The following is an 18,326-nucleotide window of genomic DNA, read 5'->3' as shown; positions in this document are numbered from 1 at the left end:
AAGGGAATTTTCCTTGTAATTGATAGAGGCTGGGGGAACATGACATGGGAGGTTTTAGTAACTCAAGTGTGGATAATGCAGGTTCACATGTGTATTAGCTCTTATGCACTGAATCTAAAGTTATCTTTAAATTCTTGCTCTGTGAACTAATGGGGGCTAGAGAATCACTGAGGATGAGAAGCAACAACTACCTTGATAAATGAAGTAATGTGAAAAATTAGCCATGACAGAAGTTAATTAATCAGTCTCCTCTCGTATCTGCGCTGGTTTTGCACAAGACTCACTGTTGGGCTAGGAAAGTACAGCATTCTAACACGGGGAGAAGAGATCCAAAAAAAACCTTCCAGAATTAGTACCCTGCTTCTTCAAGTATAACACTAGAAAGACTCAGCAATAATTGATCTTACAAAAACACATTAAGAAATCAACCAGTGCATCTTCGTAATTGGGAAATCTATCACATAAACTTAAGTGTAATCTGCTGCTGCTCATTGAAGTAGGAAAACTTTTAAAGCTGCAAGAAATAATTGCAACCTAACTACGCCTGATCCACTATCTACTGAAATTCACTGAATTGCATATTAGATCCTAGCCACTGAAGAACCTAATTCTTAGCATTTCATAAAGGTAAACCAAACTATTTTTACCACATGGTAAAATGAGTCAAGATCTACAATTGTGACAATGTACTCTGTGCATTTTTTTCTCCTTTAGCAAAATCTCTTCCATAAAAATAATTTCGATGTTTCAATTTTTCTGTTAAGCTTTTACTTACCTGAATAATGATTTATTTTTGTTTTTTCTTCTCTTCTGCTACTGGAATGCAGCCCTGATGACTCTGTCGCTAAGTGGCTGAGTTGGTCGAAAGTTATCTCCTAAGATTCCATCACAGCCCTCTAAAAGTTCTGCACCTTTAACATGTGTCCTCAATCTACGAAATTCTTCTATCTGAAAGGCAGAAACCATGAAGAAGCTGAGAACATTCCTCATCGTGGGACTAATGATCAAAAGCAGCCAAGTCCAACCACTGTTGCAGCTTTGACTCTTTGAGTATTTACATAGCAGGTATTTAAATATTCATTATTACCACTTTAAAATAATTAGCAGCACTGTCAAAACATGTCACATGGGGAAAAATAAGAACTTTTATGCACATGGTTTTGCGAACTTATCTGTCAAATATTCATCATTTTGGGGGGGACCTATATCCTTCCTATCCATTGCAGATTACATCCTATAAATCAACGTCACAGTTACCAGGGTAATCATTCTGGTTTTCTTCAAAGAAGTGCATTTAATGAATAACTCAGTCAACTGGAAACTGTTATGAATTTTTTTCAGTGATTTATTTATTGCCTGTAATTGTTGCTTCATTTAAAGAAAAATTATTTCCTAAACAGGGGCAATTGATCAGACTCTCAACTTTAGATGAAATCTGTCACCACTTTACACTGAAAAGTATCATGTTTTTTCCAATCAAAATGAAACTACACTTCAAAGGTTTTGTATATGTAGGTGCTAAATATTCTTTTCATCAAATATAATTTTGAAATTTTGAAATTATTATAAAAATTTTCAGTTTATCAAGGGACATATCTTGACTTATTAATCTCAACTTTTGAGATTTTTCAGTTTTATCCGATTTACATTGGTGATAAATATCAGTAGCTTTCATCTCCATACTCGTTATCAGCATTGAGCTATGTGTGATAAAAGACTAAGAAAATCAGTGCAATTTTCATCCATATTACACCCCATTGTTCAATAGTATCATTTTTAGAAGTCTGTTATTTTAAATAAATAATTACAATTACTACAAGAAATGCATTTGTTTTCACTTTGGCATGCTGACAAAYTGAGACGGAAACAGCAAATCTGCCTCAAGGCTGACTCATGTAGGATAAGCCTCTCATTGCACTGACCCTGTGATGCCTCACTATCCAGCTCAGCTGTACCTTGAAACTGAAGCTACAGAGAAGCATAATGCAGTCTGAAATATTTTCTCATTTATCATTTTATCAGCTGAGAGATTAGAGAGAAAAAGTGAACTACTCCATGAAAAACACCCTATGTAGGACTAAAGGGAGAATAAAAATCTGATCCCAGAATTAAAGGAAATGAGCTACTAAACAGCAGATAATGGCATTTTTATTCTTATATTGCCTGCAGAGAACAGTTTCCTATTGCAGCTTGAAGACAATGGCTTTCATTGTTGTTTTCCACTGTACAACATAAATGACACAGACTTACTTAGCTGATTTAGAGGCTAGCCTTCCTCTGCTGCTTTTTGCTCAGAAACCACAGTACCTAGAAATCAACACTCTTCTGTTTGTTGCAGCTGAGATACAAGGCAACAACTTAGACTGAAAAGATGAAAGGCACAAAAAACTGTTATACTCCTGTAGTGTTTTTAAGATTCTTATTTTGGAAGAGTTTTTTTATGTCTATGTTTTAAATCAAACTGAAAACAAACCTAGTACAGGCCTATGAACTGAAAAAGTCTTCAGGACTCAAATGCTGGTAAATCATTGAATGGGTTCTGTAAGATAGCCTCACTCACCATCGCTATGATGAATCAACTGCAATGAACTGAATCAACATTGCAAAGCCTGAAATAGATGTAGTTTAGGAAGGAGCATTTTACAAGAATGCAACATTTTCTTTGACGTTTTGAGGATGAGAGATTTCAAATAAACACAGATGAAGGAGAAGGGAAAGCCAGCTCTGTGCAAAGCTGGCATTTGTGAACTATCTGCTACTCCAACTACAAATTCTTGTCCAACCCCTAAAGTGGAAATTTTCTCCGGGAGCTACTCCTCACAAAGCAGCATCCAGTTTGTTTGATCAAGAATGCAGAACTGACCTGATCCCCATGTCTGTCCTTTAGCTTGCAGAGAAGTCAGAAACCCACCTGACTGAGATTGTCTATACACACGGTTGTCCACTTCACCCTTGAGAAGTGGTTCTGTCAAAAAAGAACACCTGCCTGAAAAGAACGCTAGCTGTGCTGATACTACTTATTGCATTAAATTTTCATGTGGAAAAGGGAATATGTGTGCCCCACTGATTCTGCTTCATCCAACATGGGATCATTTACTATCTCCTCTCCACCTTCTTATCCCAATCCTCTCACAAATCAGTGCTGAGAAGTACACCTTGTAAGAYGATAGAGAAAATAGGTACTTTTGACAGACATAGATAAAATCCTTGRATATTTACACACCTTCAATAGAAACAGTCATGCATAAAAGTTCTTCTCATTCCCAGAAGACCCAGTCCTGTTCACACTGAAATTCAGGATCAAGTTCTACCCAGTGGAAGAGTACATATACAATGTTAACAACTACATTTCTGCTGAGCAAAAACAAAGTTTATATTTCGTACAATTATCAATGAATGTTTATACTTCTTCCCTGCGATGCCTACTATTGCTTTATTCCATTTTAATTAAATATTGCTGAAGAACAGAACAAACAAAAAATATTTGTATGCTTTTTCTATGCGTATTTCTRTTATATGAGAAATAGGAGCATTATAATTTTCCTTGAAAATTTAACATYCCTTCAAGAAAATAGACCTGTTTCCCAGTGAACAGAATACTGTAAATTTTATGGAGTGCTTTATTTCAGGTTACACAAATTTTGCATAATTTCTACTCTGTCTGTGCTAGTTACTGTTTCTGTCTTTTAAAATGATTTGACTTCAAATCAACTAGACAAAAGGATTAGAAACCTAGCTACTCAATACAAAAGCAGTTAGCTCTGACAAAGAGTACAGCAGAACAACAGCTCCTCACTGTATCATTAAGATACAGTATCATTAAGATCCCTGCTCTGACTGGCCTAGACAATGTACTTGTTCTSTGCTTCAGCAAACCACAAAGCAAACTATTCACAAACATCTGATTTTAAATATATATAGTGGAGAGAAACGTGAGTAAGTCTTTCTCCATTTTTTTCCTGCTCTTCACAGGCCTACTAGGAAGGAGTTTTCTATTTTTTTTCATTATATTTCTGTAGTTTACACACATGGGCTAGGTTTCTCACAACAGCAGTCAACACAGAATTCTTTCTGTGCTGTATATTTTAACATGAGACAAGTGAGAATGATAAAAACACAAAAGGAGGGTAGAGATGTGCAAAAGGAGTACTATCAATATCATCAGGCAGCTTTCCAGGCAAGGCTTGACCTCCTTTCCACTGAGGTCAATAACATAACTCCAAGAATCAGATTGCAAAGCCCTTATTCTCAGTGGGGAACATTCACTTGTGCACTTTATCCAGACTTCATAGAACTATTTGTGAAAGAATTTGCTCTCGGAGGAAAGTAAGGAGTGCAGCATCAAGTCACAGATTTCAGTGTAAGCAGAATCAGACTCTAGGAATCCACATGCTGATGCCGCAGTCTTCTGTTTGCTCTTCTGTTATTCACATAACTAACATATTCAGAGCACAGCTGCTGAAGTGACATGCATATGGAGATGACTCTCCCTTTATTTGTAAATACAATGTATTTATAAATACATTGGCTTAAATTAGGAGCAACTCCACTGCACTCAGGTGAACTTTACCATCTAAAATGGTTTTCAGGAGAAAAAGATTCTCTACTTTGAATTGGTCAGCCCACCACACCTAAAGGAAAAGGTTTCCCCTTATGTTCCACAGCACATTAAGCTAATCAATATTGCTATGTTAATTACAGGAAATGAGAATGTGAATAGGTATCTTGTCTCCAATGTATTCACCTTCATCAAAGGAAGGCAATAAATCCTATTGCATATCTGACTGTGCAATTCTTTATTATAATTTATTATTGACACTCAAAAGCTGATTATTTTATTGTCTGACATATGAAAACAGAAAGCCCTGAGTTTATCTCCTRCCTGCTACTATTTATATWAATRGTTTGAAGTTTCAAAAACTGTGTTCATTAATATCCCACAGAATRAAGTTCTACAAGTTAATGACAAACATAAAAAATAAGCATTTAAATTAATTAGAAATATATTTTCACTGATAACTACGCTTTATTGCTACAAGTATGTTTAATAAAATTAAATGTCTTTATCAGCCTTCCATGGATGATTTGAAATGGTACACACTATGCTACATCCTCTTATTTTCCACAGTCAAGAGTTCTTGTATTTCTAATCTCTCCTTAAATGGAATCTCTCATATGTACTCTCACTCACATGCACAAATAGCCCAGTTACTTAGTTGCAGCCAAAAGGCTGAATACAAGTTGAAGACTTGCATGCCTAGGTTATAACAAGGTATTCTGGTACCTCCCAAAGAAATCTTATTTTGGTCACCCTGGAGAACTCGCAGTGCATTTTGACTTTGAAATCCCAGAATCATTATCTTTCACTTGCCCCACAGTTGTTCCCAACTGACAACTGAAAGGAGTATCTGCTGCAAATTAAATTTTTATCCCATCTTTGCAACAGCCCTTCATGTCCTTAATAAGRCTCTTCTGCACAACCTTGATTTTAATGCTGCTGTATTCATAAGTAACAGTTAGGGTTTTTCTAATTGATGCTTGTCTACAATGAGTACACAGCATTGTGGACCACCTTGGCATAAGCCCACTCCCACCTCTCTCTGTTCCAGAGCCCCATCTACTTGCATGCTATGTCAGCAGCAGGGTGGCAGTATTGTCACCCAAGCCATCCATGCCGCATAAGCCCTTCATCTCTGAAATGTCTTGTTGGATAGAGTCCCTCATCAAAAGCTCCAGGCCACTGTCATGAATCACACTCTTTTCCCTAGATATTTTGTATGTATGGGAGTGTCTCTGATAAAGAGAGGTACTCAAGATGTGTTCAGTAATTAAAGCACAAAGGCAATGCTAAACCATGGATTTTTACATAAGTAACACAATATTTTTCATGTGGAGTTTTATCCCCTTCACACCATATTCTACCATCTCATTTTCTTGTGGTAAACGATCACATATATTGACTGAAGTCATATTTTTCTGCTTTCTTAATCCTCTCTCCATCTTCCCCACTCCTTTCTCTCACCATGCGGGGATGGCTTGAATTGTGCCCTCTTCTGTGCACTGGTTATGGTTGTCTATGAAGGGCTATATGCAACTAGACCTGCTTAGCTCACCACATATCTACATGGAAACAAGTTGGTCTTGTAGTTCTTTTAATTATTACTATAAACAGCCTCTCTTCCACTATAGCCCACAAAAACTACTATTCTTACAATAGCATTTATTRAGCTAAAAGTCCTTTATCAATATATCTAAGAATTCTATGAGTGGCATACAGAATTAGGGAATAGAGACTACAAAATATGTAACAAGTATGAAATAAGAAGTCATACATCAGCTCAGCCTTAGAGCTATGGTCTTTACACTTCTGATTAAGTCCTCTTATTTATCCATATCATAGCTGGATTATTAGCTGCTATGTTACGAAATATACTCTATCTTTAAAACTTATTCTGAATCTAATAATGTCAGTAGATATGTTCTCATTTACTCAGTAGTAAGTAATCATAAGATTTATCCTTTCATAACCAAACAAATATCAGAGTCATAATAGGATATATGTAAATTGAAGTTAATTTATAAATAAGTTTATTGGGAACTTCTGCTTTTATCTTAAGATTAGAACTAAAATTCACTTTTTATATGAAAAGAAACACTGGCAATTTCAAATGAGAAGTTGTTAGAATATTTTGATAGTATTACTGGTAAAATCTGAGACTGTTAAAGCTGAAACAATTTAAGTTTTAATTTACCACCTTTTATGGATTTCTTTTTCCTTCTATTTGCAGATTTTTCAGAACAGGCAGTAAAAATTATAGCATTCAGCTTCAAGGATTCTAGACAGTTTCTCCTAGACTATACCCACATTTTTCCAGCTGGGATTCACAGACTGCAGGATAATACTCATTTGCTCAGCACCAGCTGTTTTCATTGGGATTATTTGTAGACAGGTTTGAAACGTCATCTATAGAGATGTTCATATGAATGTTAGGTATTATTTTAAAAAGTACTTAAACTGCATATATGTGAAATCAAATTGAAATAGGCATTTTTCATTAGCCCTTTTTTATAAAATAAAACAAAAAAGAGTAAGGTAAATTAAACAGTCCAATGTAATACAGCTAACCTACACTATGTTAACATTTCTCATTCTCCAGGACATAGTGTCTCCCTGCGCTTTTTTATTCCTTTAACATCAAAAAGCAGTGATACTTGAAAGCTTACGATTACAAAGAATTGAATTTCTTTTGCCCATTGACTTCTTTCTTTTTCTTTTACATAAATAAAGAATTATTTTAAATGCAGATGATAAATGATAACAAGGTTTTTCATCTCTGACCTTTCCATTGCTTTCAGTGACTCAAAAAGCTTAACCTTTACTTGAAAAGTCATGTACCGATCTAATGCGATGTTCAAGGAGAAGCAGATATAATGCCCTGATATATGTATTTGCACGCTATAACCTTTAGCTCATAACCATATTCTAAGGTCACTTTAAGCACAGCTTTTACCTGCACTTGGGACACAGTCAAAGGATAGCGAAATAGTATCCAGGTGACACCTTCACTGCAGGGTGGAATGGTTAGGGAGCCCTCATACACCCAATAGTCACGTAGTAGAGGATCTGAAATTAAAAGAATTATTGAATTTTAATGACATTAAGGAAGAGGACTGTGTCTTTTAATTATGATAGCTTATGACAGCCATGGGCTTGTTCATATGACAAAGTTAGTATGCAGTAAGCTAAGGTGTGAATTTACAGCTTGCCAAGTACTGCCCACTACTTTCTCATGTGAACATACATGACTCCAGTCAATAACTTCCCTTTGAAAAGAGGTTAATTTGATGTCAGTGTATTGTAAATTTCCTCACTCACTTTACAGTAACTTCTCCCTGTAAATGACTATTTTATAGATGAACATGTTATTTTCCAGATGTGAAAAATAACATGTGCCCGACTCCTAAAAGTTACATAGCAAATAAATAATATGGCAGGAAACAGCCTCCAGGTTTCCTCATCCCACATTCCCTACTAATGACTGTTAGATCTGCCCTCCTTTGACCAAGCTCCACATGTTTGAATGAAGGGATGGAGGAATTAGGTATCTTCTTGTCACTATGATCAATTATAATCTCAAGCCCAATACTGCACAGAGCTTAAAGTTCATTGCTGGATTGAAATCTAGACTCTTTATCTCTTGCTAACAGAGGCAGAAAATATTAGTGTCAAAAGATGTATGAAAGACTCCATTTAGAAGACAGAGGCATGAAAAGGGCTGTGATGATTAAATTTGGACTGCATTATATATATTCTGTATTTAGGATACATTTTAAGGATTAATTTAATTTTGTAGAAAAAAATCAGTGAACACAATTCAGCTCAAATTGTTTAGTTCAGAATTCTTCTGACATACTCATTTGAGATACACTGGTGCCTCCCAGCTTTGGAAAAGGAACTTAAATTTCACAGGAAAAGAAAAAAACACACAGTCTATGCAAGGAATTATTCTGTTGCTTCTCATAAAAATACGTAACAGTTTGTCAAGCACAGCTGTATGCAACAACTTTGATTTTAATGATTAAATTCCCCAGAGATTTTAATCACATCGTACTTCAGGAGTGAGACTAAGTAGGGCYGTCCTTTCCTGCTGTAGGCCACACTCACAATGACTCCCCAACAGAGCTTTTGAAGTATGTAGAAGAAACAGCCTGATTTGAAAAGATGGGACAAGAATCAAATCTAGAGAGAAAATGGAGACAAAAGGAGGTTCATCCTGACAGGGAGCTAGGGAAGACTATGACCAGCTTGACAAGGACAAGATAGGGTGCTGGAAACTAGAATAAGTCTGTTCAGTTGACCTAACCTGTTACTGCCATTTCACTAATAGCTCAGAGGAATATCATTAGAATTAAACCTTGTTAATGAAGTGTGTGATTGCCAGTAAATAGTTTTTGTTTTATTGGTTATAATAGTTAGGGAATTACACATAAAATCAACTGAAAGAAAGCTGCATTGTCAAACACTCAAAAGTTAAGAGTTGCAAGAATTAATTCAGCCCTTCCTGTGCATGCACTGTGACAGTCTCATGACAAGACCACGTGTGATTTTTATACAGAACTTTTCATCAYTTAGTTGCAAAGATGGATGAAATTCTCTTGAATAACAACTACCAACATTTGGCTTTCCCACTGTTCAATATGTAGTCCTAGGTCTTCTTTTATTCATGCTATTCAAAATCTGCTTGTTAGAAGGATCTAATTTTTCATTTTGTCATAAGTATTTCTAAAACACAAATTTCTTCTCTGAGTGCTTCAAAAACATGAATTAATTTATTTTTCCAACACCCCAGTGTGGTGAGGAAGGATAGATTATCCCTCAGTTTTAAAGGTGGGGAACTGAGACATGGAGAGATTAAGATCAAATGCATCTATTCATTTGAGATGTGCAATACGAGATGCTTAGAACCTGATTTCTCAGAGTAGTTAATTTTCTATAACACTTTATGCAGAGCACTGCTCCCATTGACTTCACTTGCAGCTGTAAGCACTCAGCACTTCTGCAAATCAGACCCAGTGATCTCAAGTCGGACACCTAGAAAATGAGGAACACATAGTTAGAGATCACTTGTTAAAAATGAGGTTTATGTGACTTGATTAGCATCTAACAAGAACTTTGAAGCAGGGGTCCTCTGAAAAATAATTTCTGGTCATGAAATTAAAGGATGTTTTACAACGTATATGTATAAAGGGGCACAGGCAGCCTTAATTCCTGCAATTCCTAATTGCTGAGCAAATGACTTTGCAACCCAAACAATGTTCTTTCAATATAGTTAATATAGTTTACTATAGATCAGGGTTTCTTTGGAAAATTAGTTTAAAGCTCTTGCCACTATGACACAGAATTTAGCTCAGAAGTATTCAGTGAAGAAATATTTTTCTTCTAGAAATCTACTTTTCAAGACAAAACAGAGTAAGTGGTTGTTTCCTATTGTTACTCTCTAATTTTTTGCTACATTGATTTGAATTTCCTCCTATTGGTACTGTTCCTTATATGTCATTCAGGCATCATAACACTGGTATTGTCTTTTAATGCTACTAGAAAGCTAACTTGGTAAGTAGGTAACCTGATTCTTTCTTGAGCAAAAATATGCACTGTTTGAGGAATAACAGCCTCCTATTCTATGCAGAAGTAATAGAAGGATTACATATAGCTCCCCCTCAAGGTGGGATAACAAATCATAAAAAAAGCTAGCCACAGCTTTGCTGATGCCACATCRACTGAAGGGATGTTACAATGTCACATTTCACTCACATGATGCAAATGAAAAATTACCTTAAGTACCCAAAGGACTTCTTCCATATTCCTATTAGCATCCTTAGGTGCAAAATGCACTACTACCTTATAGGATATTCTGTCAGGCTTGCAGACAATTCTCTTGATCAAGATCGTCTCAGCCTCTGTAGTTAGCTTCAAAYAGACAATGTCTTCTAGACCTATTTTACCCCAGCATGAATCTGTGCCCTTAATGCTGGGGACAAGGCAGTTACTACCTTTGRGTATCTCAGTTATCCTGCTCCCCATAATCCAACTATATTGTACAGCCAATGCTTTTGAGAATTAAATTGGGAAAGTAAGGAACAAGATGGACACTCACTGGATAATTTCCAGATAGACAGTGTTTCTTTCCTGTGTTAGACAACATGTTAGATAATGTTAGACATCATCTTCCCATGTCAGAAGTGATAAAGAGCTTTGCCAGTAATGCACCCACACAAAAGTAAGTAAAGGCACCTACCTGGCAATAACGAGTTGGGATTAAAACAGGGTATTGTTTTGGACTTTCCCTGAAAAAATGAATACAAATCAATCTCTTCTCTAGTTTCTTATTAAAACGATGATGAAGGAGGGGGAAAACATATTGTGTGTTGTTGTAACGTTAAGCCTTGAATTTGTGTCCACAGTACCCACATTTAATCATCATTGCATTTGTCCTTGTACATACACAAACACCTTTTTAATTTTGTATTTTAAATCTAAGGTTATCTCATCAATTTTGTAACTCTATGCTTTTTGTACCTCAGCTCCTTTCAGATTCCAATCTTAAAATTCTCTACATAAAATTCAATGTTTCCACACAAAATGAGGTCATAGACTAATGGCCAAAGTGAGCTCTTTCTTGACTAGTGTAGGTACTATCTACTAAAATAAAGCTGGTTAGACACATTCAATGAAAGTAAATTTTATGTATGCATAAAGTAGGTTTCATGCTGGCCCTCTGAAGACCACTAGTTTAATATGCTGACAATGACTTGGCCTTTCACAACCTTCGTCTTCTTAGCTGTGSTTCAGTAATGAAATTGCATAGCGTTCTGTGCACTGCTGTTCTTTATCACAGACATCTAAATAAACAATTAGTTTTCAATACTAAACACGATGCCTGAAGTTTATATTATCTGACTAAAACAAGATTTTAAATACCCTTCTAATAATACCTTCTCATTTTTCTACTCTTCAGCATCCACTAAAGTGAATGGATAGTCTCTCCAGGCCAATACAGAAAACTTTTCACTCACAGATCTCAAAATACTTTATAATCAAAGGTAAGTATGATTATTTCTATTTACTGACAGAAACAGTAGAAAGATTAAATAACTTGCCCAAGGTCATGCAAAATAACATCAAAATTCTGAAGCGCACCCAGATCACCTTAATCTTGCTACACTTTTAATCTGTTCTTCAGGTTTCCTACAAATAATCCACCTGACAAGGCTGCAGTGCAATTTGGCTGTTTTCCCACCGCAGGTTAATATGGGTGTTTACTTTTTCTATTTTTTACTCTCTGGATAAAACCAGACAAGTTTGGAGATGCTGCCACTGAGGATCCCTCAGCATTCTGCAGAGCTCATCTATACTGATAATCACTGAAAATGAAATACTTGAAATCAGTTCCTGGTACAGGAGATCAAACTATCCTTTGGTCAGAAGAAGAAGTAACTACTAGTCTGTGTATTACCTAAAAATACTGTAAAATGATAAAACTTCTGATGCAAGCCACTGGACTATGGCTTTCACATGTAGTTTTGCTACAAAAGTCTGAAACCATTCTCTTGGCTTCAGTGTTTCATATAGACTTTTCCCTCACTCCCTCTCTGGTCAGTGAAGTAGTATTTCTTCAGACAATGCCTTACCTTGTACTGGATGTCCTGGAGAATTTCAGTTACAGCCTTTAGGCCTGCATGTTCTTTCCCTATCTGAAATACATACAGCAAGCAAAGATGAATTTCAGTATTCTGTTATTTCTGAAACTGTGAGGCAAGACAGAGGTCAACCAGCACGGTGAGTTCTGTAGTTGTTTTCAGTTAAGCTACGCAACCTTGCATTAGCCACACTGTTACATGGCAACTCCAAACAATTATATCACATATAAAGTCACCAGCAAAAATTAAATGTAGTTTAAATAACTTTAAGGCAGAGACAGAAACTGACAGAACAAGAAAAGGAGGCAAAGTTAATCTTAACTAACCTTGTTCTGCAGCATGTACTGCATGTAAGGTCAAAATCATGCAGCACTATGACATTATAAATGCCAAGGATATAGTTTGCCCTTACTAGTTTTTGTTAGAAAAGTACATAGAAAGGAACACAGTGAGTAAATACAGCAGACACTTTTTGAATTTGTTCCCACAGCACTGCAAATCTGGGCCCAAGGTATCTCTGAAGCTCAGGGAAGTTTCRTCTGAACTGCAGAGTGCATAATGACAGACCTCCTTGCTCACAGACATCTCTAAGTTGCGAAAGCCCGGCTGCATGCAGCCTACAGCACTGCCTTTACCAAATGCCTGTAAAGTACAGGTTGTGGGGCTTTCAAAAGAAACCAGATTTTGAAATAAGAGATTCTTATTTTCCATGAACATTGTTCATTCTGCACACTGATTTTAACAGAACTGTTTCTGACCTAAACTACCCAACATAAGACCCAATTTTTTACTTTCAGAGCAATGCTGGCAAAATAGAAAGAACTTGAATGGCCCTCCACTTGATTTGTTTGCCAGTATGGATGCATCTGAGGTAGGGAATGAAGTGAATATGGGTGAGAATAGGAGAGTTGGATCCTGAAAGATTTGTTCGCTTCTTGGTTTTTCAGAACATAGCAAAACAGTAGTCTTTTGAAGGGAACACTTGATCATCAATAAAACATAGTTTGTATTTTCAGGAAGTCAGGAGGATTTGTTTGTTTGTTTATTTCAGACTGGGATTTCTGTTTAAAACCTTTGAAGTAGGTAAAACAAATTGAAATCACTTCAGATACGTGGTTTCTAGCTTAATAATCACCAAGATCAGTCACTTAAATCAATGAAAATATTTTTGTTGACCTTATAATGATATTTCTGAGAACTGTAGTGCAAAACGATTGTTTTCTGTCTTTAACAGGAAAAAATGGTGATTGAATTTGCTCTCCCTGTCACTTTAATAAACAGCTTAAGTACTATTTTTCTTCAGTCAGTTTTAATTACATGAAGCCCTTCTTGGCTTCTGAGAAAGCATCCTGGAATACTTAAGAATTCTGACTGAGATGAGAGATCAGAAATGGAAAATGGTTTCAGATTTACTTAATACCTTTACATATAACTTTCTAACTAACTCCAAGGTTTCCTCTGTCGTAATTAGAAGGTAACTTACATGACATAGCCCACTAGGATACAAAACTGAGAGAATGAAGACTTTCAAACACCCATTTTTAGCAGTTCTCTCTCAATGTTGTACTGTAACCAATGTACCTTTAAAATCAAACAGAGGTAAAGCTCAAAGACACTCATAAATCCATTACGACATACGACAAATTAATAATACCACTGTGGAAGAAAATCCATTTGATCTAAGTATGTATTCTAAATCTCTTCCTCCAGACCAATCTAAATGGAACAGTTTGCCACTTCTCATGAGGAGGAAGAGAAACTGGTATTCAGGAACTAAAACTGATAACCTTTCTTATGGAGTACAGCCCTTGGAAAATCTTCAACAGCAGTTAGATTGCTGGGCTAACTCCCTAGTTCACCATGTACTTCTCACCAACAAGCTTTGAGCATCCTCTTAGCCTTTTCTGAGGGTCTGCCCAATCACTCATTATACTGTCACGTCTGATGTCTCTGAAGAAGTAATACAATCCTACTGCACATTTCTCCTGCATGAAGAAACAAACTTGTCCCTGTGTTAAGAGAGGAACAATCCTACACCTTCCTACAAGTTTAGTCTGTGCCAATGGGTCAGTAGGCCTTTTTTATTTCTTTCCTTTTTTGGTATATTTTCTCAATCTCTGAACAATGGTCTTGGCCAGGAATGGAGAATATGTTACAGAATATTGAAGAAGCTATATCCTTCTAGGGCTAGTGTGAACATAACTCCTTCTGCCCTCAAAGGAATGGAGAGTGGAGGTCTGTTAATAACCAGAGTCACAGAGAAAGAAGACTTGACTTTGTATTTTCCATTCTTTAACTAACATACTTTAAATAAGCTATTTAAACAAGAATTGCTGTTTAGCACAGGCATGGACAGAAAAATATCTTTTGAATAGACTACCAGCAGTCATATATTATTTTATTTTATAACATCATTAAAAATGAAAGAAAATAAAATGTAACTAATTTTCCTCAGACAAATGATAGTGCATGATAAGTAAAAGGGGAATCTTACCTGCACAAACAAAGCAACAATAGCTATGCCGTGCTTCTTCCCTACTGCCTCATCAATGCTGCTGTACAGTGTGGAGTTCCAGTGCATTAGATGAAGCTAAAACAAAGCAGTGCAAATAGACCAATAGAGAAAATGTTTCACAATAAAAAAACATCAGGCAGCTACCTTTAATTAACAAAGCCTCTGCAGGTGTGTGATTGTATGCGCGTATTAATATAAATGTGTGCATGCCTGTGGCTGTGCACATATATATAAATGGATTCTTACTCTGAATATCAGGAATGCCACAAAAAAAAAGATCATCTGAAGAGAAAGTGATTTATAACCATTACCAAATGCTTACAACAAAGGTGTGAATGACAATACTAACGATGATTAACAAACTCCCTCACTTTGGACACTGCAATAAGGTCAGCCAATGCAACCCACTGGCAGTGCCGCTCAGCCAGCCACCTTTCTTGCCAGGTAGGAGCAGATTATGGACACAGGTGGTCCAAATGTATAGTTGCCTTGGTGACTGTACTGTCTTAATGTCACTTGTCTCACGTATCACCTCCTGGGATGAGTCACTCAAATGTCAGTAGTAAAACTAGGTAAAGTGATTTGAGGAAAGGTTAAATACATAGAAAGTTAAGGAGAGAAAAACGACTGGAGAACAAGCTTAGGGACAGTAAGGCTGCTAAAGAATAAAATGAGAGCCATTAATTGCCACCTTCCACAAAGTAGTAGTGCCTGCATAAGTTAATGCACATATACATGTGAGATGGTAAAGTGTTACAGCTGTCCAGCACTATTTAGAAGTGACGTTCGACAAAAGTAATGGAAGATAGAAAACCAGAGGAAAGCTAGACCAAAAACCAGAAAGAAAAAAAGGAAGCAAAGAAAGGAAGGAAAAGAAGGAGAGAAGGAAGAAAAGAAGGAGAGATGCCGGGAAGGAGAGAAGGACAGTTGGATGGACAAATGGACAAAGTTATGTACTGACACATCTCAAACAGATGACATTTTCCAATACTAAAATGTATTCTCTGTGGCTAGGTCTAATAACATTGCAAAGCTTCAACATCCTCAGCACAACTTCTTTGAAGTTTATCTGTAAACAACTTTGGAACATTCCATGTAGATAAAATGCCTAAAAAAAAAAAACTCTTAAACTTAATTCCTGTTGTAAAATTAAGTGATCAATGTTTTGCTCAATCATGTGTCTAAGAAGCTAAAACTTCACCCCCTTATCTAATACTGTTTCTGGCTTCAGCAAAATTAGTTTTTAAAGCAGATAGCATATCTTGCTATTTTGTGGACTACTTCTGCTCAGTAACTGCTCTGAAGTGCTTATTGCCCCTTACTTAACATAAGTTCACTCAGTGATTTCAGCATTAGTTCCTCAGGCTACCACTCTACCCTTATTTCAACTCTGATGAAAATCTTGGGCACTAATCTTGAGGATTATTATGTCAAAAACGTTGCTCAATATAAAAATTTTAAATGAAAATAATGTAAATCAAATTAAAATTAAAATTGATATTACAAATAATTCAGTTCACGCTGAACAAAAGCATTTGMTGTGCTAAAAAAAGAAATGAAATTTTTTATAAAAAATCCATTTGCACATCAGAATTTTAATGCAAATATACTTGATCATGGCTACAAAACTTCTAGATATACAAATGAACAGTGTCAGGGGAGCACACTTAGAACTAAACTGCCTTGCTATTGCCCATGGATTTATTTGTTGTCACATAGTATATATAAAAAGCTTTTGTATACATTTGATTTGCCTTTTGCTCTAAAGAAACAAAGAAAGGAATAAAATAATGGCAATACAGTCTTCAACACTCACTTCAGTAAACAGAGACCTAGCATCACTCAAGAAGTCAGATGGTTTGGTTAAGGAATTGCATTTCTCCAAGAAAAGCCTGGAGTTTACAGTAATTAATTATCCACTAGAGGGGGCTCACGCAGTCTGATCATCTTCACTAAAATCCAGACATTAACGAGGAAACATGGGCCAGTTGCATGCAGGGAGAAGCACACATTTAAAAGAATAAGGGTCCAGTGATGGAGCGTGATGGCAATGTCCTTGGCGCTGCAGAGAACAATGCTGCATGGCACTGCTATTAATTTTGTTGGAAATATCAAAGCAGGTTTTTTCTTTGGTGGTTAGAACAATAGCGCTGAGAGTGATAGCCAGCTTTAAAGAGACTGTTATTTGGACTAGGTCAACAGGCAGATCTTGGCTAAAGCTACCATGACATTCAGCAGCCTGCTACACTCACTTGGAGGTAAAGTCTGTAATCTAACATTTGTCTGTACTCTGACAACAGTGCTGTTTTCTGAAGATTTGAGAGGAAAATGCTTAGCTTTAGTGACAGGAAAATGAGCAAGCACATCAGACTGCACCAGCAATGACCTTAGTTCATCCAGAAACAGACTGTTGTCTCAAACCTCAGTTTCTGTACTATACTATAAAGCATTATCAGGACTAGAATGTGCAGCAGCATAAACAGCTTGGCAGGAAGACATGCAGGAAAATAATCTCAGCTGTTGAGTACAGTGCATAATTCCTTGCAGCTGGAACTGCTTTCCAAAGGACAAATGCCTCTTCCTACATCTTCAAGGGGCACAGAAGAGTAAGTATTAGCTACCCAATTCTTGGCATTTCTTTAGGTCTGCCATTTATATGGGAAAGAAGTTTCTCTGCATCTTCTCAAGGCCTCCTTCCTTTCCACCAGCTCAAGAGAGGTSAATATGGTCTAATACAAAGACACATAGCACAAAGACAAAAAAAAATTGAAGTACTTAAGGCTAATCTAGACAACTCTTGGCTAGGTTCAGGTTTAGCAGTCAACATTAGTGAAGATACTGAAAGGGACACTTTTTTAGCCCAAAGTCTTTATAACTTTGATGTTCTTCTCAAGGATGTTTTATATTTACACACAAAGCTCCCTGGAAAAAGAACCATCATTTTGTACTGGGTTGCTAAAGCCCACGGTGGAACACACTTCTGGTCAGTATTTAAATACCATTGCCTTAGATGTAGTAACATTTACAGTAGGTTATTATTTTTTACAGAGCAGGTTGTAAACTTGCTGTCAGAAACACTGTGAAGCTGGAAATTATTAGCAGGATCAAAAAAGGGATTAGACAAGTTACAGACAACAGGTCCAAAAATAATACTAAAGGGAACAGGCAGAGATGTGGTCTCTTACACTCCTAATCCAATGACTGTAGATGATAGAGAGTACAACAAAAAATGATCAGACTTAACACGCTCTCCCTAAAAAACACCTCCTATTGCCACTGCTGGAGACAGAATATTGGATGGACACCACTGGTGTGATCCTATAGGATATTGATTCTGTTCTCAGATCCTAAATCTACATTGTATTAGGAATAGCTCTTTACAGAAGATTCTGTCATCAAGGATTTACAAGTCAAAATAATCTAGGACAAGAGGCCTCACATCTTTTGCTCTAGCTCTGATAAACCTGTGATATCTGATAAACAGATGTCAATACCTATTTAAACGAATGGAGACCAAATCAAATGAATTCTTCTATAGAATATGAAAAAATGTAGCTCAGATAGAGGTGGTTAAGTAAATAAACAAGGGATTCAGAAAGGGAAGGAGACTCCA

General features: G+C 36.4%; 1 protein-coding gene across 2 annotated transcripts in view; it reads right to left on the bottom strand.

Annotated features, from left to right (window-relative positions):
- The window catches only part of CA8 (carbonic anhydrase 8 (inactive)), a 51,338-nt gene that overhangs the window by 13,141 nt on the left and 19,871 nt on the right, over positions 1-18,326 (bottom strand). Inside the window, exons 4-8 of one of the 2 annotated variants that reach the window (XM_085313557.1) lie at positions 14,693-14,788; positions 12,190-12,252; positions 10,797-10,845; positions 7,512-7,624; positions 776-948 (exon numbers count right to left, since the gene is read on the bottom strand). In XM_085313557.1, the coding sequence (XP_085169683.1) occupies positions 814-948; positions 7,512-7,624; positions 10,797-10,845; positions 12,190-12,252; positions 14,693-14,788 (456 nt within the window). In that variant the 3' untranslated portion in view covers positions 776-813. The remainder of the gene's footprint in view (positions 1-775; positions 949-7,511; positions 7,625-10,796; positions 10,846-12,189; positions 12,253-14,692; positions 14,789-18,326) is intronic. The other variant, XM_085313558.1, reaches the window with a different exon arrangement.

This window comes from Rhea americana, unplaced genomic scaffold (assembly GCF_003343005.1).
Source record: "Rhea americana isolate MKP2758 unplaced genomic scaffold, rheAme1 scaffold_39, whole genome shotgun sequence".
Taxonomy (NCBI): domain Eukaryota; kingdom Metazoa; phylum Chordata; class Aves; order Rheiformes; family Rheidae; genus Rhea; species Rhea americana.
Note: the sequence above shows the minus strand (reverse complement) of the source record. Positions and strands in the feature narration are given on the sequence as shown.